Source organism: Carcharhinus amblyrhynchos, chromosome 1 (assembly GCF_965287045.1).
Source record: "Carcharhinus amblyrhynchos chromosome 1, sCarAmb.v2.hapA, whole genome shotgun sequence".
Lineage (NCBI taxonomy): Eukaryota > Metazoa > Chordata > Chondrichthyes > Carcharhiniformes > Carcharhinidae > Carcharhinus > Carcharhinus amblyrhynchos.
Window position 1 is genome coordinate 143439835 of NC_137324.1, and position 24112 is coordinate 143463946.

The following is a 24112-nucleotide window of genomic DNA, read 5'->3' on the forward strand; positions in this document are numbered from 1 at the left end:
AGAGATTATTGTTGTTGCACCAGTTCACCAGATTCTCTATCTCATTCCTGTACTCTGTCTCGTCATTGTTTGAGATCCGACTCACTACGGTAGTGTCATCATCAGCTTGAAAACCAAGTTGGACGGGAATTTAGCCACACAATCATAGGTGTACAAGTATAGTAGGGGGCTGACGACACAGCCTTGTAGGGCACCGGTGTTGAGGATGATCGTGGAGGAGATTTTGTTGCCTCTCTTTACTGATTGTGGTCTGTTGGTTAGGAAGTGCTTTGGAAGACTAGTCATAGTACAAATCAATTCCATCCTCCCGCACTATCTGGATCCATTACAGTTTGCCTATCACTGCAAAATGTCCATAGCAGATGCCATTTCCCTGACCCTGCAGTCAACCCTGGAACACCTAGATAACAAGGACACCTATGTCAGACTTTTTTTATTGACTACAGCTCAGCCTTCAACACCATTATTCCCACAAAACTCATCTCCAAATGCCTGGGCCTTGGCACCTCCCTCTGTGACTGGATCCTGAACTTCCTAACTCACTGACCACAATCTGTAAGGATAGGCAACAACACCTCCTCCAAGATCTTCCTCAACACCGGTGCCTCACAAGCCTGTGTTCTCAGCCCCAGACTATACTCCTTAAACACATGTGATTGTGTGGCCAAATTCCCTTCAATTCGATTTTCAAACTTGCTGGTGACACCACCATAGTGGGTCGGATCTCAAACAATGACAAGACAGAGTACAGGAATGAGATAGAGAATCTGGTGAGCTGGTGCGGCAACAATAATTTCTCCCTCAGTGTCAATAAAACATTGCCTTCAGAAAGCATAGAGGAGAACATGCCCCTGTCTACATCAATGGGGATGAAGTAGAAAGGGTCGAGAGCTTCAAGTTTTTAGGTGATCAGATCACCAACAACCTGTCCTGGTCCCCTCATGCCGACACTATAGTTGAGAAAGCCCACCAATGCCTCTACTTTCTCAGAAGACTAAGGAAATTTGGCATGTCAGCTACGACACTCACCAACTTTTATAGATGCATCATAGAAAGCATTCTTTCTGATTTAATCACAGCTTGGTATGGCTCCTGCTCTGCCCAATTCTGCAAGGAACTGCAAAAGGTCGTGAATGGAGCCCAATCCATCACGCAAACCAGACTCCCATCCATTGACTCTGTCTACATTTCTGACTGCCTCGGCAAAGCAGGCAGCATAATTAAGGACCCCACGCACCCCAGACATTCTCTCTCTCACCTTCTTCCATCAGAAAAAGACACAAAAGTCTGAGGTCATGTACCAACCAACTCAAGAACAGTTTATTCCCAGCTGCTGTCAGACTATTAAATGGACTTAGCTTGCATTATGTTGATATTTTTCTACATTCTAGCTATGACTATAGCACTACATACTTGCTTCCTTCTCTATGAACGGTATGCTTTATCTGTATAGCGTGCAAGAAACAATACTTTTCACTATGTACAAATACATGTGACAATAGTAAATCAATTCAAATCAAGTTCAAGACCCAGTAGCAGAGGGAGGAGCTGAGGCCCAGGCCACGGAGTTTGGAGATGAGTTTCGTAGGATACTGAGGGAGAGATTATTGTTGCCGCACCAGCTCACCAAATTCTCCATCTCATTCCTGTACTCTGTCTCGTCGTTGTTTGAGATCTGACCCACTATGGTGGTGTCACCAGTAAACCTGAAAATCGAATTGGAAGGGAATTTGGCCACACAGTCATATGTGTTAAAGGCTGAGCTGTGGTCAATAAATAGGAGAGTGACATAGGTGTCTTTGTTATCTAGGTGTTATCTAGAGTGCAGGGCCAGGGAGATGGTGTCTGCTGTGGACTTGTTTGCCGGTAGGCAAACTGTAATGAATCCAGGCAATCCGGGAGGCTGGAATCGATTCATGCCATGATTAACCTTTTGAAGCACTTCATGATGATGGATGTCAGAGCCACCAGATGATAGTCATGAATGCACGCTGCTTGGTTTTCTTTGGTACCAGGATGACAGCCAACTTCTTGAAACAGATAATACCTCAGATTGTTGTAAAGAGAGGAGGAAGATGTCTATGAATACCCCCACCAGCTGATCCACACAGGATCAGAGTGCTCGCCTGACTACCCTGTCTGGGCTAGTCACTTTCTGTGGGTTGATTTTCGAGAAAGCTGCCATGATAGCTGCGATGGTGACCTCAGATATAAGTTCATTCGAGGCTTCTGGGGTGGAATGCTGTCACTGATCTCTTGTTCAAAACGGGCATAGAATGCATTGAGCTCATCAGGGAAGAGTGCGTTGGAGCTGGGTAATGTATTAGCATGGATTGGTTAACTAACTGAAAGCAAAGAGTGAGGGTAAATGGGTGTTTTTCTGGTTGGCGATCAGTGACTAGTGCTGTGCCTCAGGGATCAATGTTGGGACTGCAAATGTTTATGATTTACATAGATGATTTGGAGTTGGGAACAAAGTGTAGTGTGTCAAAATTCGCAGATGACACTAAGATAGGTGGAAGAGCAAAGTGTGCAGAGGACGCTGCAAGTCTGCAAAGGGATATGGATAATCTAAGTGAGTAGGCGAGGGTCTGGCGTTTGGAGCACAATGTTGGTAAATGTGAGGTCATCCATTTTGGCTGGAATAACAGCAAAATGGACTACTATTTAAATGGTAAAAAAATTGCAGCATGCTGCTGTGCAGAGGGACCTGGGTGTCCTTGTGCAGGAATCTCAAGAAGTTGGTTTGCAGGTGCAGCAGGTAATTAAGAAGGCAAATGGAATTTTGTCCTTCATTGTGAGAGGGATGAAGTTTAAAAACAGCGAGATTATGTTGCAGCTGTATAAGGTGCTGGTGAGGCCACACCTGGAGTACTGTGTACAGTTTTGGTCTCCTTACTTGAGAAAAGGATATACTGGCACTGGAGGGGGTGCAGAGGAGATTCCTTCCGTTGATTTTGGAGTTGAGAGGGTTGGATTATGAGGAGAGACTGAGTAGACTGGGGCTGTACTCAGTGGAATTCAGAAGAATGATGGGAGGTCTTATGGAAACTATTATGATTATGAAGGGAATAGATAAGATAGAAGCAGGGAAGTTGCTTCCACTGGCACTGAAACTAGAACTGGGGGCATGGCCTCAAAATAAGAGGAAGCAGGTTTAGGACTGAGTTGAGGAGGACCTTCTTCACACAAAGGGTTGTGAATCTGTGGAATTCCCTGCCCAGTGAAGCAGTTGAGGCTACCTCAGTGAATGTTCTTAAGGCAAGGATAGATAAATTTTTGAACAGTAAAGAAATTAAGGGTTATGGTGAGCGGGCGGGGAAGTGGAGCTGTGTCCACAAAACGGTCAGCCATGATCTTATTGAATGGAGGACCAGGCTCGAGGGGCCAGATGGTCTACTCCTGCTCCTAGTTCTTATGTTAAAGGCACAAACAATGTGAGTAGAGAGGGGATTAAGCTCAGGTTAAAAAGTTAGTGAGATTTTGCCAGGACAGTTAGTGAGATTTTGCAAGCCCAGGTAAGCCGTGGGGGTGACAGATAGTGTGATATGAATCCAAGATCCTGGTTGAGGCTATCCTTATGTGTGTGGAACTTGGCTATCTGTTTCTGCTCAACGATTTTGGGTTGTCATGTTTTGTGAAGGCCACCTTGGGGAACGCTTATCAGAGGCTGAATGCCCGTGACTGCTAAAGTGTTCCCCAACAGGAAGAAAACACTCCTGCCTGGTGATTGTCGAGCAGTGTTCATTCATTTGTTGTTGTAGCGTCTGCATGGTCTCCCCAATGTACCATGCCTTGGGACATTCTTTCCTGCAGTGTATCAGGTAGCCAATGTTGGCGGAGTTGCAAGAGTATGTACCGTGTACCTGGTGGATGATGTTCTCATGTGAGATGATGGCATCCGTGTCAATGATCCGGTCTGTCTTGCAGAGGTTGCTGTGGCAGGGTTGTGTGGCGTCGTGGTCACTGTTCTCCTGAAGGCTGCAGACAATGGTCGTTTGAGGTTGTGCGGTTGTTTGAAGGCAAGAAGTGGGTGTGTGGAGATGGCCTTGGCAAGCTGTTCGTCTTCATCGATGACGTGTTGAAGACTCCAGAGAAGATGTCATAGCTTCTCCACTCTGTGGAAGTACTGGACGATGAAGAGTACTCCATCCACCGTATCCCGTGTTTGTCTTCTGAGGAGGTTGGTGTGGTTTTTCGCCGTGGCACGTCAGAGCTCTCGATCGATAAGTTGAGCGCCATATCCTGTTCTTATGAGGGCATCTTTCAGCGTCTGGAGGTGTCTGTTACGGAACTCCACATCCTGTGTATACATAGAACATTACAGCGCAGTACAGGCCCTTCAGCCCTCAATGTTGCGCCAACCAGTGGAACCAATCTAAAGACCCTCTAACCTAAACTATTCCAATGTTATCCATATGCCTATCCACTGACCATTTGAACGCCCTTAAAGTTGGTGAGTCCACAACTGCTGCAGGCAGGGCATTCTACGACCTTACTACCCTCTGAGTAAAGAACCTACCTCTGACATCCATTCTATAACTACCACCCCTTAATTTAAAGCTATGTCCCCTCATGTTAGCCATCACCATCCAAGGAAAAAGGCTCTCACTTTCCACCCTATCCAATCCTTTGATCATCTTGTATGCCTCAGTTAGTTCACCTTGTAACCTTCTTCTCTCCAATGAAAATAACCTCAAGTCCCTCAGCCTTTCCTCATAAGACCTTCCCACCGTACCAGGCAACATCCTGGTAAACCTCCTCTGCACTCTTTCCAATGCCTCCACATCTTTCTTATAATGCGGTGACCAGAACTGTACGCAATACTCCAAGTGCGGCCACACCAGAGTTTTGTACAGTTGTAACATGACCTCACGACTCCGAAATTCAATCCCTTTACCAATAAAAGCTAACACACCGTACACCTTCTTAACAACTTTATCAACCTGGGTGCCAACTTTCAGGGAGCTATGCACATGTACCCCGAGATCTCTCTGCTCGACAACACTACTAAGAGTCCTTCCATTAGCCCTATATTCTGTACTCCTGTTATTCTTACCAAAGTGAATCACCTCACACTTTTCTGTATTAAACTCCATTTGCCACCTCTCAGCCCAGCTCTGCAGCTTATCTATGTCCCTCTGCAAACTGTAACATCCATCCTCACTGTCTACAACTCCTCCGACTTTGGTGTTGTCAGCAAATTTACTAATCCATCCTTCTACACCCTCATCGAGGTCATTTATAAAAATGACGAACAGCAGTGGCCCCAAAACAGATCCTTGAGGTACACCACTTGTAACTGAACTCCAGGTTGAATATTTCCCATCAACCACCACCCTCTGTCTTCTATCAGCTAGCCAATTCCTGATCCAAATTGCTAAATCACCCTCAATCCCATGCATCTGCATTTTCTGCAGTAGCCTACCATGGGGAACCTTATCACTTTGCTAAAATCCATATACACCACGTCAACTGCCTTACCCTTATCCACCTCTTTGGTCACCTTTTCAAAAAACTCGATAAGGTTTGTGAGGCACGACCTACCCTTCACAAAACCGTGTTGACTATCCCTAATCAATTTATTTCCCTCGAGATGATTATAAATCCTATCCCTTATAATACTTTCCAAAACTTTGCCCACAACAGAAGTAAAACTCACCGGTCTATAATTCCCAGGATGGTCTCTAATCCCCCTCTTGAACAAGGGGACAACATTTGCTATCCTCCCGTTTTCTGGCACTATACCTGTAGCCAATGACGACATGAAGATCAAAGCCAAAGGTGCTGCAATCTCTTCCCTCGCATCCCAGAGAATCCTAGGGTAAATCCCATCCGGCCCAGGGGACTTACCTATTTTCATACTCTCAAGAATTGCTAACACCTTTTCCTTCTGTACCTCAATCCCGTCTAGTCTACTATCTGGTACTGCAGTATTCTCCTTGACTGCACTGACTTTTTCCTGCGTGAATACTGACGAAAAATACTCATTCAGTGCCTCTCCTATCTCTTCAGGCTCCACGCACAACTTCCCACTGCTGTCTCTGACTGGCTCTAATCTTGCCCTAACCAATCTTTTATTCTTGACATACCTGTAGAAAGCTTTAGGATTTTCCTTGATCCTATCTGCCAAAGTCTTCTCAAGTCCTCTTCTAGCTCTGCTTAACTCTCTCTTTAGCTCCTTCCTGGCTAATTTATAACTCTCCCGTGCCCTAACTGAGCCTTCACGTCTCATCTTTACATAAACCTCCTTCTTCGTCTTCACCAGAGATTCAACTTCCTTAGAACACCACAGTTCCCTGGCTCGACCACTTCCTCCCTGCCTAACAGGTACATATTTATCAAGGACTCGCAGTAGCTTCTCCTTGAATATGGAGGGCTTATCTGTATGGGTTGGCTTTTTTAACATGTTTAGGATGGAAGCTGGAGGTGTGGAACATTATGAGGTTATTAGTAGGCTTGTGGTACAGTGAAGTGTTGAGGTAACCTTCCTTGATGGAGATTTGTGTGTCCAAGAATGCAACCGATTCCGGAGAGTAGTCCATAACAATGGGATGGAACTTGTTGATGTCATCATATAGTTGTTTCAGTGATTGTTCACCATGAGTCCAAAGGAAGAAAATGTCATTGATATATCTAGTGTATAGAATCGGTTGAAGGTTCTGTATGGTGAAGGGTCTTGTTTGAACCCGTATATGAAGATGTTGGCGTATTGAGGTGCGAATTTGTTCCCCATGGTTGTTCCATGTGTCTGGTTGAAGAACTGGTTATTTAAGGTGAAGACATTGTGGTCCAGGATGAAACGGTTGAGTTGTAAAATTGCATCTGGAGATTGGCAGTTGTACTGAGGCAGTTGCAGCAATGCCATCACTGTTGGGAATGCTGGTGTAGAGGGCTGAGACATCCATTGTGACGATGAGTGCTCCTGGTTCAACTGAGTGCTGAGTTCCGAAGTGTACTTGCTAAAGCTGGGGGATCTTTGTACAGTGGGTTTCAGGATGCCTTCGACATAGCCAGACAGGTAATCGCACAGGGTCTCTTTGCCTGATACGATGGGACAGCCGGGTATGTTGGCCTTGTGTATTTTCAGGAGTAGAGATTTCCAGTGTGGGGAGTACGTGGGATGAGACGTGGAGGGTGCTGTGAAGTTCCAGAACAAAGGTCTTGATATGTTTGTTAAGTTGACGAGTGTGTTCTTTGGTCAGAGCTGCAGGTAACTGGAGCAGAGAAGCTACAACATCTTCTCCGGAGCCTTCAATGTGTTGCCGAGGCCATCCCCGCACCCCAACTTCTTGTCTTCAAACAACTACACAACCTCAAACAGACCATTGTCTGCAGCAAACTACCCAGCCTTCAGGAGAACAGTGACGACGACACCACACAACCCTGCCACAGCAACCTTTGCAAGATGTGCTGGATCATCGACACAGATGCCATCATCTCACTTGAAAACATCATCCACCAGGTACACGGCACATACACTTGCAAATTGGCCAATGTTGTCTACCTGATATGCTGCAGGAAAGGATGTCACGAGGCATGGTACATTGGGGAGACCATGCAGACGTTACAACGACGGATGAATGAACACCGCTCGATAATCACCAGACAGGAGTATTCTCTTCCTGTTGGGGAACATTTCAGCAGTCATGGGCATTCAGCTCTGATCTTTGGGTAAGCGTTCTCCAAAGCAATCTTCATGACACAGGACAATGCAGAATTGCTGAACAGAAACTGATAGCTGAGTTCCACATACGAGGACGGCCTCAACTGGGATCTTGGGTCCATGTAACACTATCTGTAACCCCCATAACTTACCTGGCTTGCAAAATCTCACTAACTGCCGTGGCTGGAGACAACACACATCTCCGTAACCTGTGCTTAACCCTCTCTCCACTCACATTGTCTGTACCTTTAAGACTTGAATACCTGTAAAGACTCGCCTTCCAACCATTATTTAGTAAATTGTGTTTGTGTCTTTATATGCCCTGTTTGTGAACAGAACTCCCACTTACCTGATGAAGGGGCAGCGCTCTAATGGCTCGTGGCTTGTGCTTCCAAATACATCTGTTAGACTGTAACCTAGTGTTGTGAGACCTCATACCGTGTTCACCCCAATCCAATGCCAGTATCTCCACATCATTTCTTGTATAGGGTCACCTGACTTGAAAACCTCAGACCTAGACTTCAGCAAGCAGTGGATGTCCCTGTTCATGATGTGGAGATACCGGCGTTGGACTGGGGTAAACACAGTAAGAAGCCTGACAACGCCAGGTTTAAGTCCAACCGATTTATTTGATAGTAAACTCACAAGCTTTCGAGGTTAACCCCTTTGTCAGGTGAATGGAGAGTTCTGGCCTCAGACAGAGCATATAAAGCACAGACAGGTAACAGATTACTGATTAGAATGCGAATCTTTACACCTAACCTGCTATTCAAGTCTTAAAGTGGCCAACAATGTGAGTGGAAGGAGTACTGATCACAGGTTAAAGAGATGTGTATTGTCTCCAGACAGTACAGTAAGTGAGGTTTAACAAACCTAGGCAAGTCACGGGGGTTACAGATAGTGCGACATGAACCCAAGATCCCTGTTGAGACCGTCCTCATGTGTGAGGAACTTGGGTGAGGCTCCTTCCACTCACATTGTCGGCCACTTTAAGACTTGAATAGCAGGTTAGGTGTAAAGATTTGCATTCTAATCAGTAATCTGTAAACTGTCTGTGCTTTATATGCTCTGTCTGAGGCCAGAACTCTCCATTCACTTGACGAAGAGGTTAACCTCGAAAGCTTGTGAGTTTACTATCAAATAAATTGGTTGGACTTAAACCTGGTGTTGTCAGACTTCTTACTGTGTCCCTGTTCACCCACTGTTTCCAGTTGAGAAACATGCAGATTTGCTTCTTTGGCGCACAGTCTGCTCCATACTTACTAATGAACTTAGTTACTGTAGTGGCGTACTTGTTCAGGCTGGCCACAGAGATTTTAAGTGCTGACCAACCCAATGACTCTAAGCAGTCCCACAGGAGATTATCCAATTTCTTAGATCAACATTGCACAACTTTCTTTGACAGATTCTCCCCAGTGAGTTTTTGCTTGTAAGCTGGGAGCAGAAACACAGTCATATGGTCTGATTTGCCAAAGTGTGAGTGAGCAATTGAGCGGTAGGCATATTTGACATTTGTGCAGCAGTGCTCTCGGATGTTTGGGTTTCTGGTGGAACAGGAGATGTGTTGGTGGTAACGTGGTTGTATGCTCTTGAGCTTGGCCTGATTGAAGTCCCTGGCCATGATGAAAAAGGCCTCAGGATGTTTGTTTCAAGGCCAATTGTGGTGATGTACGTTTCGTCCCGCACAGTCTTCTTTCCTTTTACGTTGCCATCAAGATAACGGAGGTGAACTCCCGCGGAAGGTAGTAGGGGCGGCATTTTAGTGCCAGGTATTCTAGGTCCGGGGAGCAGAAACTCACCAGTGTTGCTACGTTGAGGCACCATGAGGTGTTGATTAGGAAGCAGACCCCACCACCTCTTGCCTTACCTGAGGCCGCTGTACAGTCCATTCAGTGGATTGAGATGCCCTCTGATCATAGAGCACAGATCGGTGAAGCAGGAATGAGCCATATCTCCATGAAGCAGAGCACACAATTCTTAGCCTAAGGGACTGTCTTGAAAAAGTGTCCGGGTAACTCTCCGTCTTTCTGATGCGTTGGAGTTTCCAAAGTCCAAACACTAACTTATCAACTCTGAGCCAATGATCCTGAAGCTGCAGACACTGTAGATGTGCGGCATGGTAGCACAGTGGTTAGCACTGCTGCTTCATAGCTCCAGGGCCCTGGGTTCGATTCCTGGCTCAGGTCATTGTCGGTGTGGAGTTTGCACATTCTCCTTGTGTCAGCGTGGGTTTCCTCCGGGTACTCTGATTTCCTCCCACAGTCCAAAGATGTGTGAGTTAGGTTGATTGGCCATGCTAAGAAATTGCCCCTTAGAGGGATAGAGGGATTAGTGGGTATAATATGTAGAGATATGGGGGTAGGGCCTTGTTGGGATTGCATTCAGAGCGAACTCGATGGGCTGAAGGGCCTCTTTCTGCACTGTAAGGTTTTTTGATTCTATGGATCACACAGATGCCCACATGTTGCAGCTACAATATATAGCCTGCACTGCTATCTTTATTGTATTTTATTTAACTACTTAACTATTTAACTACTGTAGTTATATTTAATGGTTTAACTAGTTAAGCTATAAAGTTAGCTTTAGGAGGCAGTGGTATATTGCTATTATCAATGGATTAGTAATCCAGAGACTCAGGGTAATGCTCTGGCGACCCGGGTTAAGGGGTAAGTTTTTCACTCAGAGGGTGGTGAGTGAATGGAATCGGCTGCCGTCGGTGGTGGTGGAGGCGAACTCACTGGGGTCTTTTAAAAGACTTCTGGACGAGTATATGGGATCTAATGGGATTGGGGGTTATAGATAGGTCTATGGCTTAGTAGATATACAAGTGATCGGCGCAACTAGTGGGCCAAAGGGCCTGTTTGTGCTGTAGTGTTCTATGTTCTATGTTCTAAATCCCACCAGGGCAGATGTTGAAATCTGAATTCAATAAAAATCTGGAATTAAGAGTCTAATGATGACCATGCAACCATTCTTGATTGACGTTAAAACTCATCTGGTTTACTGATGTCCTTAAGTGAACGAAATCTGCTGTCCTTACCTCATCTGGTTTACTCATGACTCCAGAGTCACAGCAATGTGGTTGAGTCTTAAATGCCCTCCACAGCAGTCAGGTAGGCAAACAAATGCCGGCCTAGCCAGCAACACCCACATCCCATGAATGAAGAAAAAAAACACAGTACTTGATTGAATAATTATTCTCACATGTTTTGAGATGCAGTGAACAGTATTATTCCTTGCACACCATACAGACAAGACATACTGTTCATACAGTACATAGGGGAGAAGGAAAGGAGAGGGTGTAGAATATAGTGATAGAATCATAACTTGGGTGTAGAGAAACATCATTAATATTTGGTAGGTCCATATAAAAGTCTGATAACAACAGGGAAGAAGCTGTTCTTGAATCAGTTGATACATGCTTTCAGACTTTTTGTATCTTTTTCCTGAGAGAAGAAGGTGGAAGAGAGTATGCCTGGGGTGTGTGGGGTCCTTGATTATTACGGCTGCTTTTCTGAGATAGTGGGGAGTGTAGATGGAGTCAGCGGATGGCTTTACACTTCCCACCTAGCACTGCCAGGCTGGCACTGCACAAGGTGGGCACCCCCCACACCTCTCCTTGCCTCCAACCACCCCAAGGGGGCCTCAATTACCTCAGGTTCTACCAGCAAGGCCATCACGAGTGGTACCTGTTGCTGGGGCCAGCTGTAATTCTCGTCAGAGAGAACCTCTCCCCGTGAGGTCACACAGGCAAGTGAGTCCAGATGATTACATCCTGGGCTCATTAGTGTAAAATAGTATTTCAGTATAATTTATTCAGCCTCACACTGGAAATGGACATGAGGCTGGCCTCGCTGGTTATCTGGTGCCAGTAAGATCGTGACTGGTGATTGATTTCTCAGCTCTCGAGTGATTTTACTGGCCAGCTCACCCAACCCATCAGTCATTGGGGCGCAATGTTAAGATCGCTCCCAAGATCTATTCTTTCTTGGAAGTAAATGGACAGTTGAAAGTTTAACTATTTACAACGTGACATTCTCAGTATCTTTCTGAGACTTTGGATATTTGCAGTTTAACCTTTGTACACACGTTGACCAAAGTCTTCCAATTTCTGCATTGTTGGATGGCACATATGCTAGAAGCCATGTGTCAGGACCCAGTAGAGGTCCTGTTGTTAGACATACATAGAAGTAGCCTGGGAAGTTAAAACTGTCTATGGGCTGATTCCTGTTGACCTGGACCCTCCACAAATGTCTCCAGTCCTGAGCTTACACTTGAGACTTGAGCCATATAGGTGGGACTTATCTGGACACTTAGCCAGGAAATGTTAGACAGTTTCATGCCTAGTCAACAGCTTTAAGACAACTGAACATCACAGGGAGGGGCTGCTGGCTGCAAATAATGCCCCAGTGCCACTGGAGAGGTTTCCCCAATGTTCTTCTGGATCTCCTTGCTTGGAGATTTATTTAATGCTCACCTTTCTGACGGTGCTTAGAAATGGAGACACCTTCATTTTTTCCTTGCTACCTAGGCAGTGGCCACCTCTGTCAGCAGCACTGTCAAGCTCCAGAGCTGCTTGGCCTCTGATTGGGTCAACAAGTAGAAGGCCTGTCAAAGCTTATTGCCCCATTTCCCCACTTGTTGGTTCTGAATTGCCTCCCTCGTGCAAATTCCTGCATCCCACCCAAAGCATGTTGGCCACCCAAAAGCAGCTTTACCCCAAGTATTAAAGTTGCACTCAAATTCTTTTAGCATCTATAACAGGCAGACCCACTCGCCCCAGGGGCCTTCCCAGGCTCAATTAACTATGCTTGAGTTAAATGCAGAAGTCAAAAAGGTCCTGCTGGCTTCCAAACGTGTCGGCATTTCTTGGTCTATTAATCTGCTGTAGGCATCGACACCTGCTGACACCAGATTAAAATTCCATCCTGTGTCATAGCGAGAGGCAGAGTATTATGCAGCAATGTTCTTACTAATAGTCTGTGGCAACCAGATTTCCTCAACAGCTGACCATAGACCCAGGATGTTGCGATGTATGGGATGTAGTTCTACATTTTAGAAATGCAGATATTCATTGGGAGTTTGGTGTGTCTAGTATCATGCCTTCTTCCTCCACCATCTCCCTTCTCTTTGCTTGTTTGAAGGCCATGATGTTTTGCTGATGTTGCATGACCATCAGCATTCAAGGACTGTATACTATGTCTATACATCCCTCCCCATTCATCTGCACTATTGGATCGAGAATGTGTTTAGTCCCTTAAAACTGACTCTGCACGTCGTTATCCAAATGAAGCTTCTGCCTCCCAAGTACTTCAGGAATACCTCATGTGTTGTAGAATGGCAGGTAATCCTAATTCTGTGTTGGGGTTGTGATATGTGACACAGAGCGCAGTGATCTAAGCTTACTTGTGGAGAAAGTATAAAGTTATTATCATGATATATCAAGTGACACTGTAGAATGAAACATGGTTCATGTGCAGGTACATAAAATAGTGATTCTGTATTACATTTCATATTCGGCAAGCTGCGCAAAAAAGCATGAGCTCAGAGCAGAGACACCACAGAGATACTGGCAGATTTATCAAAGTGGGTTTTAACTCTTGGTATGTTTGTGGAGGGTGTGACAGGAGGAATATCCAGTCGGACAATTGAGTGTTCAACCTGAGACACTGTCAGTCTGATATCAAAGTTAGATAGTGCTGCACTGTCCCCTGCCCAAAACTAATGGGAATTACATGAAAGCTGCTGGGCAGAAATGAAAAGTTAAATAGAAGACCCTTGCGTTTGGTGACCCAAAATAGAAATTAAAAATAAATTAGTGTTGTGGGCAAATGTTTGGGAAGTGAAGCCCTGTTTCTGAGAACACAGTTGGAATCCTCATTAAATGAAATAGAATGATTTATCTTGTTGTCCGTTGACTCCTGGTCTGGATGTTTGGTTGGTGATCAGTAGGCCTCACTGTGTTGCAATGCTGGTGATATTATCAACCCCAACACCTTTCACACCCAGCGAGAATGGTGATCCCCGCAATGTCTGTTTTGAGGAAAGTTAAGTTGTAAAGTGTACAGTGTTAATTTGTTAAGGTGTACAGTGTAAACCCTGTTCACCAGAACCATGTTAATGAGCCCCTTGTTTTCATCAAGAAAGCTAGAATAAAATCTACCCCATCTAGTTTGACATTGTCATCTCAGGCTGCACAGTTTTATTTCCATCACTTGATGTCTTGTGTGATAAATTTAGTTGAAATCTGCTTTTATTGAAGTCAGGGAAATTTTTTTTCTGACCGCTTGCCACATCTTGTGGGTGGCAGGCATGGAATTGACCCAACTGGCGGCATCTTCCCTGGATTGTTTCCCTGAATGTGAATCAATCCAAAGCTGAGTATTGCAGCCTTCCTGGAACGGACTCGTGCACAATCAATCCCATAACTGCTTTGATGAAATATCTTGCTGATTGACATTTTGGACAAAGTTGTTACAGTTTTGATGCACATTATGTTGAAATATGCTTCCTGCTTGTTGGAATGTTAGATAAAGATTTTTTAAAAAATGTGCCTACTAAATTCATTTGTACCCCAGGAATGTCACAAGCTATTCCCTCGGGGCCTCACCAATGACAAAATGTGGGGCCCATGACCTGAACCAATGCCTCTGCATTCCAACACTGATCCTGCCCCCTACTTCTCCTCTCAGGGATTGGCAGGTCAAGGGCAGTGATAGAACTTGCAGCAGTCCAACCTCACAACTCCAATCCACAAATAGCTTATCCTTTCTGCCTTGGAGTTTTGTCTGGCAGACATCCAGGTCAGAATTTCTGAAATCTGCATATATTTCTTCAGCCTGGCTGCCATTCATCTAGCCCAGATTTTCTACTCCTTTCCTTGCTACCATTTCACTATTAAGCAGCAGCAGGCTTTACCTCCTGTTGCTGCTGCAACTGGATCTCTGCCTCACTTCCATCTCTACATCCATGTAACCTTTAAGGTTTCCATGCACTTGATTCCTGCTACTGCTGCAGATTTCTACTCCCCGCCTCATATTTCCGAAACATTTCAAGATGGATTCACACAGCCTGCACACCTCCCCACATCCTGATTATCAGATACAAGTCAGATCAGCATCAAGATGGGAGTGGAACATCCTTCACAGGTCTGCTGTGCTCTTCAGAGACACATGCCCCCTTTACCTTCCCTCACCCCTTCCCCCTGCCTCCCAAACCAGGTCCCTCAGTCCTGTTTTCAGATCTGCCAAGATTAATCCCAGTGAAATCCAGTTACATTGGTGTCTGGCTCCAAGCAGTGATCACCTTTGGTGACTACTTTGTGTCCCTCTAGCAGCTTTATAAGGTGGGAACCCCTGTCACTGACTAACAAAAATCCTGCCTTAGCCATTCAATGACTTCATGGCAACTGTTCTTTTCTCACTGCTTTGGGGACCATAGTTTAATATGAGATCTAGCCCTAGGACACCAACTGATGGAATTCATAAACTGGGTCTACACAATTTTGCGGTATATCTTCCCAGTGTGCTTTAGGAACAATGAAACAGGATTTTCCACACATTGCTCTGGGTGTTGAATTGTTATCAGTGTTTTGTCACAAACTTGGTTAAACCATCCAATATCATTGAATAGAGATACCTGAAGTTATAGAAAGAGGGTTGTTTTATCCCATATCCTTTCCTGGTTTCAAACGTGGGTTGCAGGAGAAGGCAATTCTATTAACTTACTGCACCATTCAACCTATCTTCTGGATTTTCTAAGTATTGAAAGAACTGTATATTTAAACATGGCTGAATAACTATAGCTGAATAATTTTGATCACCATAAACGTTGACTGAATAGGCACTTCATAGGTGGAATTTTCTGCCCACACTCACCCCAAGGGCCAGAAATTCATGCTTAAGGTCAACGGACTTTTGCATGGTCCATCCCCACCCACTATGATTTCTGCGGAGGACGGGACAGGAAAATTTCACAGCGTTTAAGCACTGTTTCAGTTGTATTTACAACCTTGAAGAGAAGTTAATCCCATATACAGTTATTTTAAATTATCTGCCATTTTTACTTACTTTTTCTGCCAGAAACAATGTGGAATAAGGAAATTGCTGAAAGTACACAATGGATCACTCAATATCGGGAACAAAAGACATATATTTTAATGGAAGTGAAATTTGGTGATTTTTGTTATGAGGAATGGGAACAGGAGTAGGCCATTCAATTCTACAAGCCTGCTCTGCCATTCGATAACCCTTGATTCCCTTACTGATCAAAAATCTATCTATCTCAGCCTTGAGTACACACAAGGACTGCACTGCCTCAAATTCCATATCATAACTCATAGCATAAAAATAACATTTTCTGAAATTTCCCTTAGATTTTTGCCATTTAACTTGTATGTGCGCCATCTGGTTACCAGTCCTCCTGCCACTGTAAGCATTTTGTCCCGATGTATTCTGTCAAAACCCCATATCATTCAAACAAATGATGTCATTAGGATAGATTGGAGAGATTGTGCCTATTTTCCTCAGGAAGGAAAACAAAGGCTCAGAGGAGACTTGGTAGAGACATGCAATATCCTGACAGGTGTGTACAGGGTAAATAGTGAGTAACTGTTCCCGCGCAAGACTAAATCAAGAACTGTAGGACACAGATCCAAAATAATGGGCAAAAGAAATAAAAGTGATGTGACAAAAATATTTTTCACTCTGGATGTTTGGAGCCTGGACAGACTTGTTGAGAGGATAGTGGAGACAGGTGTGGTTGAATTATTGAAAAGGGAATTGGATTGCTACATGAAAATAAAAAATGTCCAAGGCTACAGGGATAGGGTGGCGGAGTACATAGAACATAGAACACTACAGCACAAACAGGCCCTTCGGCCCACAAGTTGCGCCGATCACATCAACACCTACCAATCCATAGACCTATCTATAACCCCCAATCCCATTAAATCCCATCCAATCCCATTAAATCCCATATACTCATCCAGAAGTCTTTTAAAAGACCCCAGCGAGTTCGCCTCCACCACCACTGACGGCAGCCGATTCCATTCACTCACCACCCTCTGAGCGAAAAGATTAGATAAAATTCTCTTTGAGAGACAGTGCAAATTCAAAAGGCTGAATGGCCTTCTTCTGTACTGTAATGATTATGTGATAAAATCTCCCTTTAACCTGCTCTTCTAAGCAGAATAACATTGGCTTCTCCAGTTGTCCTCATCTCCAATATCATTCTAGTAAAATCTCTTCAGCACTCTCTTGAAGACCTTGACATTCTTCCTGAAGTGTGATACTATGAAACTATAGATTGAAACAGGATATTTTGGGGATTGTCTATTCTCCCATCTAAACCCAACCATATCAGGAAACAGAACATAGATAGAACAGCTGTAGGACTGGAGGAGGTGAAAGAGATGGGTGGGGAAAAGCCATGGTAGGACTTGAAAACAAGGATGAGAATTTTAATATTGAGGCATTGTCAGACCAGAAGCCAGTGTTGGACAGTCAACACTGCTTGGGCGGCACGGTAGTACAGTGGTTAGCACTGCTGCTTCACAGCTCCAGGGTTCTGGGTTTGATTCCTGGCTCGGGTCACTGTCTGTGTGGAGTTTGCACATTCTCCTCGTGTCTGCGTGGGTTTCCTCCGGGTACTCCGGTTTCCTCCCACAGTCCAAAGATGTGAGGGTTAGGTTGATTGGCCATGCTAAGAAATTGCCCCTTTGTGGAGGTTAGAGGGATTAGTGGGTGAAATATGTAGGGATATGGACGTAGGGCCTGGGTGGGATTGTGTTCGGTGCAGACTTGATGGGCCGAAAGGCCTCTTTCTGCACTGTAGGGTTCTATATTCTAACATGGGATGATAAGTGAATAAGACTTGGGGCAGGCTTTTCCAGCTGCCCGAAATCAGTCTGCATACTGCGTGACCAGCCTGCTATGATTCCCATGAGGTGGGGTAGAAAAATTCCACTCTTGATGTGGAGTTCGGATATGGGCAGCAAGATGTTGGATGAGCTCAAGTTCATGAAGGATGGGAGATGAGAGGTTGGCTAAGAGAGCGTTGGATTAGTCAAATCTATACATAACAGAGGATAAATATTTCAGCAGCAGTTGAACTGAGACAAGAGCTGATAGAGGCAATATTACAAAGGTAACAGGATGCATGCTTGGTGATGGAGCGAATACATGAATGGATGCTGACCTCAGGGTCTAATAGGACACCAAATAGGTGTGGTTCATTTGCAGTTAATTGTCAGAAAGAGGGATGAAGCTAGTGGTAAAGATGGAAGACAATGCCATTCATTTTCTCAATATTTCATTTGAGGAAATTTTGCCTTCTCCAAAACTAGATGAACAAAACTGGAGCTTTGAAATGATGTTATTGATCTTATTTTTTTTTAATCTGTTAGTAAAATGTTGGCACAGTCTTATCTTGGAACAAACAAATTGATCATGTGAATTAAACATTTAAATGCTTTTGTTTGTTGCAGTGAGCAGACAGCTGAAGATCTTGCGCGAGTACCTGTAAATTCCACTAGCAACATCCTCAACAGGTTACTTGTCCCATATGACCCAAGAATACGGCCAAATTTCAAAGGTTTGTGGTATATCATATTCAGAACAATAGCAAACTTTCAGTGTATGAATTTTGGTATCAGGATTACATTTTACGTAGGGTGTCTCAAACAGTAACTGTAAGCATGTGGGAATGCAGTTTGGTAAATGCTAAATAATTATTTTTATAATTTCAATGATAAAATTAATGATTGGACAATCATAATTACCTGCAGGTGCTGCTCCATTCTGGGAGCAACATATGTGGTCACAATGTCATTATGCCAAATGTGTCTCCACTCCTGTTTTTTATGTTTTGTTGCTTTGTAAGGACTTTTATCGTAAGTGAAAGCACATAATCAACAGCATAAGTTAATTTTCATTCCTAGTATGGCCATGAATCATTTGAGAAGTTGGCATCTGATTGGAGTGAGAAATCCTGAACATTTGTAAATACCTTGCAAGCTTTTGGGAAACTGAAGATCCAACTGATGTTTCTAATTTCCATAATTGACATCAATCATCACACTGATACATTTTACTTTCACAATAGGGCTCTGGCTAGTATCAATTGGAACATATGTAGCATCCTGTTTACCATAGCATTATTTACTATTATGCAACAACAAAAATAGTAACAACATGCATTTCTGTAGCCTCTTTTAGCTGGTAAAACACCCCAAGGTGCTTCACAGGATAGGATCAAACAGAATTTGACAGCATGCCACATCTTGAGGTGGATTTTTATGGATTACTCAATCCTCAATTGGTTGATATTTAACCTGGTTGATTGTGTTATGAACACATCTTCCTTGGCCATCAAGTGTTGGGTTAGTTCTTAAACCTGGAGCTTCCAGTTCAGAGGCAGGGATGCTATTCGCTATACCACAAGAACTGGGGTGGCAATACTAATTAGAAAAGACATTGCAATGTTGTGATGAGAAAATGTTCATGAGGGGGAAAGGATAGAATTCATTTGTTCAAAGGTGAGAAGGAAGAAGTGTTGACCATGTCACTGCGGTTATTCTATAGGCCTACATATAGTGAGAGAGATAACAAAGCGAATCATAGAATCATACAGCGCAGAAGAGGTCCTTTGACCCATTGAGTTCACATTGACACATCAGAAACAAGTGAACTCTCACCTAATCCCACCTGCCAGCACTTGGCTCATGGCCCTGAATGTTCTGATGTGCCAAGTACTCATTTAGATACCTTTTAAAGGATGTGAGGTTACCTGCCACCACCCTCCCAGGCAGTGCATTCCAGACCGTCATCACCCTCAGGGTAAAAATATTTTTCCTCACATCCCCCCTAAACCTGCTGCCCCTCACCTTGAACCAATGTCCCCTCATGACTGACCATTCAACTAAGGGGAACAGCTGCTCCTTATCCACTCTGTCCATGTTTCTCATAATCTTCTACGTCTCAATCAGGTCACCCCTCAGTCTGCTCCAACAAAAACAATCCAAGCCTACGCAACCACTCTTCATTATTTAAATGTTCCATCCCAGGCAGCATTCTGGTGAATCTCCTCTGCACCCCTTCCAGTGTAATCACATCCAGCCGATAACCAGAACTGCACACAGCATCTAGCTGTGGCCTCACCAACATTTCACACAACTCCAACATGGCTTCCCTGCTTTTGTCTCACCAACACAATATCTCAGAGATAGGCAAAAATATACACACTTGTAATATTGGATAAGTTTAATTACCCAAACATTGGTAGGAATAATTTTAGAGTAGGCTTGTTCAAGGTGCAGCACGGCCCCTGAACCAGTTTCCAATTCCAGTCAAAGAAATGAGTGTCAATAGAAGAATGTGCATTGGAGCTGCTCCTCCAATTACAGGCTAGTTCCCGCCCACATTTGCTGCTGATAGCCTGACCAGTGAGCCTATCAACAATAAATAAGGGAGAGAAACACTCTCTGATTGGAGGAGCATTATATACTGCTATTGGTGAGTGTGCTGAGGGAACTGAAGGTATGGTAGGGCTGGAGCACGGGGAGCCAAGCAACAGCAGTGCTGAAGCCTGCGGGAGCATAGCATTAGTAGCCCTGGAACCTGGGGGAGCAGCACTGGAGCCCAGGTGAACCTAGCAACAGTAGTGCTGCAGCTTGAGGAACTAGGTACATTGAGCTTTTGGCAGCTCAGGGAACACAAGGTTGTTCTGGGCCTTCTGAACCTGCCCAGCCATTCATTATGATAGTATGGCTGATCACCAATCCTGATCTCCCCATCCCCCCATATCCCTTGAACTCTTTAGCCTGGAAACTTCTTGAAATCACACAACATTTTGGCCTCAATTATATTCAATGGTAGTGCATTCCACATATTCACCACCTGACAGTGCCAGCCTGGCATTACCCAAGGGGCACACTCTCCTGCCCTCAGCCTCCGGGAGGCCTCATTAGCCTCTGTTTCTATGGGTGAGGCCAACACCACTGTTCCCCATTCTTCCTTGCCGGAGATAATCTTTCCTAGTGAGGTCATGGAGGCAATTGAGCCTGGTTGATTGAATGTCGGGCTCACTAATGCCATGTAAATTAACCTTTCTGGTGAGAGGCTGAATAAATTATTTAAATATATATCTTGGCACTGCCAGCCTTACACCTTGGTAATGCCTGCCAGGCACCTTGGCATTGGACAGTGTTGGGGGGTGCTATGGGGGTAGGGGCTTATGATGGGTGGGAATTATTGGGAGTGGGGTTTGAAGGGGCAGCCAGATCAGGGAGGGAGGGAGGGAGGACCTGCTGCTACTGTTCTGCATTGTGACCATTGGGGGGATGCGATCAGTTTGGGTGGCGGGGGTTGCATTTCTGGGTGGTGTGGGGTTTGTGATCAGCCAAAGGCCACTGTGATTACTGGAGGCAGGGGTCTGTGTTCAGGCTGCCTGCAGTAGCAAAGACCCGGTGGCGCTCACTCTGTCTGTCAGACCTCCCTCTCTAGGCTGGCTGGCGAATTAAACTTTGCCTACTGCTTGTAACAGCTAGAAATTATCTAGCCATATTTTCAATGTCTAAGCCCATAAGATTAGTAATGAAAACTTACCCAAAAAAATCAGGTCTGCAACTCTCCAATTTTTATGCTGGTTGGACTTAAAATAATCATTCTCGTCAAATTCCGCCTCATGGGTTAGATACCATGATCTTAAGGGAATAGTTTTTCTTATCAATCAGGACATTCATACAATCCATGTTCCATCAAATGCTTCCATAACTCAGAAGGTTATATGAGGGATGAATGAAATTAACACGGTCATCCAAAAAGTCACACTAGAAATCTTTCAACAGCTAACTAAAAATTCCAAAAAAGCTGGTAGATTTTCAAAAAAATGGAACAACTCAAAATTAGCTTTGACGTAGTTAAACTGAAAATGCGGTGTAGCATAAACTTGTCACGATTTAAGCTTCAATGAGCCTGGCTCATTGGTGAATCCAGTCCACAGTTGAATGATGGCAGGAGTGGGTTCATGAGTTAGGAAATCATGGATTGTAAGGGGGTCAAACAGACCATTGTCTGCAGCAAACTACCCAGCCTTCAGGAGAACAGTGACCACAACACCACACAACCCTGCCACAGCAACCTCTGCAAGACATGCCGGATCATTGACACGGATGCCATCATCTCACATGAGAACGCCATCCACCAGGTACACGGCACATACTCTTGCGACTCGGCCAATGTTGTCTACTTGATACACTGCAGGAATGGATGGCCTGAGGCGTGGTACATCGGGGAGACCATGCTGATGCTACAACACCCTCGACAATCACCAGGCAGGAGTTTTCTCTTCCTGTCGGGGAACACTTCAGCAGTCACTGGCATTCAGCCTCTGATCTTTGGGTAAGCGTTCTCCAAGGCAACCTTCACGACGCATGCAATGCAGAATCACTGAGCAGAAACTGATAGCCAAGTTCCGCACACATGAGGACGGCCTCAACCGGGATCTTGGGTTCATGTCACACTATCTGTAACCCCCACGACTTGCCTGGACTTGCAAAATCTCACTAACTATCCTAGCTTGAGACCTCTTTAACCTGTGCTTAACCCTCTCTGCAGTCACGTTGTCTGTACCTTTAGGACGTGATTACCTGTAAAGACTAGCGTTCCAACCATTATCCTGTAAATTGAGTTTGTGTCTATATATGTGCCTTGTTTGTGAACACAACTCTTCACTCACCTGAAGAAGGAGCGAGACTCCGAAAGCTTGTGCTACCAAATAAACCTTTTGGACTTTAACCTGGTGATGTGTGACTTCTTACTGTGCTTACTGTGTTCAACGCCGGCATCTCCACATCATAAAAATCGTCAACACAGGCATGATGGACTAAAATACCTCTTTTTGCGGTGTTGAGATTCTATGATTTTTATATTGCTAGTTCTAGTAGACCTAGAGACAGCAATTAGCAATCTGTTCATTTTTGCCATGCTCAGTGAAACCTCTCCCCTTTGTATAATTTCTGTCTATTCTTCCACTCCCTGCCCAGTGGGTATAAGGCCTGGTCATTAGGCCTATTAGTCTCTCCTTTGCCTGTTCTCCATTTGTGCTGCAGAATTACTGGTCACAAACAAGGCATGTCAATGCAAGCACTTTTCGAGAGACTGAAATGTTTCCTTAATCTTGAGTGAAGTCTTTGATTGGCTGCCAGTTGTGTAATTACTAAAACTCAGTGACTAATGCACATGGCAAAAAGAAAACAATGAGATTTGTTTTGAATTGCGTGTTTAACAATGCTCCATTTGGGAACAAGGCACTATTAGTTCCATTTAGTATGCAATATGTTAATTTCAAGATTTAAAAGTCACAACAATCACGTCAGTCATAAGTATACAATGAGTTGAAATAAGCCAGTACATGACGCTTTACAATGAATCTGTGAGTAACAGGCAATGTGTCATGCCCAATGTTACCAAGCAGTTAAAATACGGAAATAAACGTGAGAGCAATGTAAAACAGGTTGCCAATTCATTATCACCCGTTTTTAAGCTGATACATAAAGATAAAATGACACGCTCTGAATCAGTTGCCATAAAATGTGACAGAACCTGATTGAATTATACATTATTTTTCCTGCATTTCCATTTAATGTACAGGATCTGTGCGTTGGTGGATCTCCTTTACATGTTATCCTATGACAAGGAATGTGCTAGCATTGTGATTATGTTGCTGGACACGAGAATGGGATTAACGACCTAGAGTTTTGAGTTCAAATCCCACCATGATAGCTCGGGAATTTAAATTCTATTATTTCAATAAATCTGAAATTAAAAAGCCAGCGTCAGTAGCAATGACCATGTAACTGGTGGATTGTTTTAATCATTGCACGGACAGAAATCTTGAGGACACAGAGCTGCAGAACTATGAGTTGAATTTTCCGATGCCCTGCTAGTGGGATCCCTACCAGCGTTGGCCAGAACTCTTCAGTCACCTGACGAAGAGGGAGTCCCCTCGAAAGCTTGTGAGTTTACTATCAAATAAATCGGTTGGACTAAAACCTGGTGTTGTCAGACTTTTTACTAGTGGGATCAAAGGCAGGAAGGAGGGCTGATGGTGGAGAATTTAGTGGGAGGCCCAGAAATTGGTTTCACGTTAGTGTGAATTTACAGTGGGACCTTCTGTTGGTACACACCGTAGTGGACTGGGAATCTCGCTGGAGGCCGGTGTGAAATGGGATGCAAACAGACGCCCAACCAGAATGTTCCCCCCACTCCAGATTCTTCATTACGCCAGCGTGAAAACACATTGGTTCTGAACAAGTCTTCCCAACATGGCATGCAAAAGCCAGGACTTATCTTTAGGGCTGTGCTCTGATGACGGACATCTGAGGAGAAGAAGGTGCAGGAGCCTGGAGCCACACGACCCTGGAGGAACTGGTGCATTGCATGGTGG

At 44.4% G+C, this 24112-nt stretch overlaps 1 protein-coding gene across 1 annotated transcript in view; it reads left to right on the forward strand.

The window, feature by feature from the left end:
- glrbb (glycine receptor, beta b) overlaps positions 1 to 24112 on the forward strand; it is a 215513-nt gene that overhangs the window by 54008 nt on the left and 137393 nt on the right. Inside the window, exon 3 of the mRNA XM_080199669.1 lies at positions 18153 to 18259. Within this exon, the coding sequence (XP_080055795.1) occupies positions 18153 to 18259 (107 nt within the window). The remainder of the gene's footprint in view (positions 1 to 18152; positions 18260 to 24112) is intronic.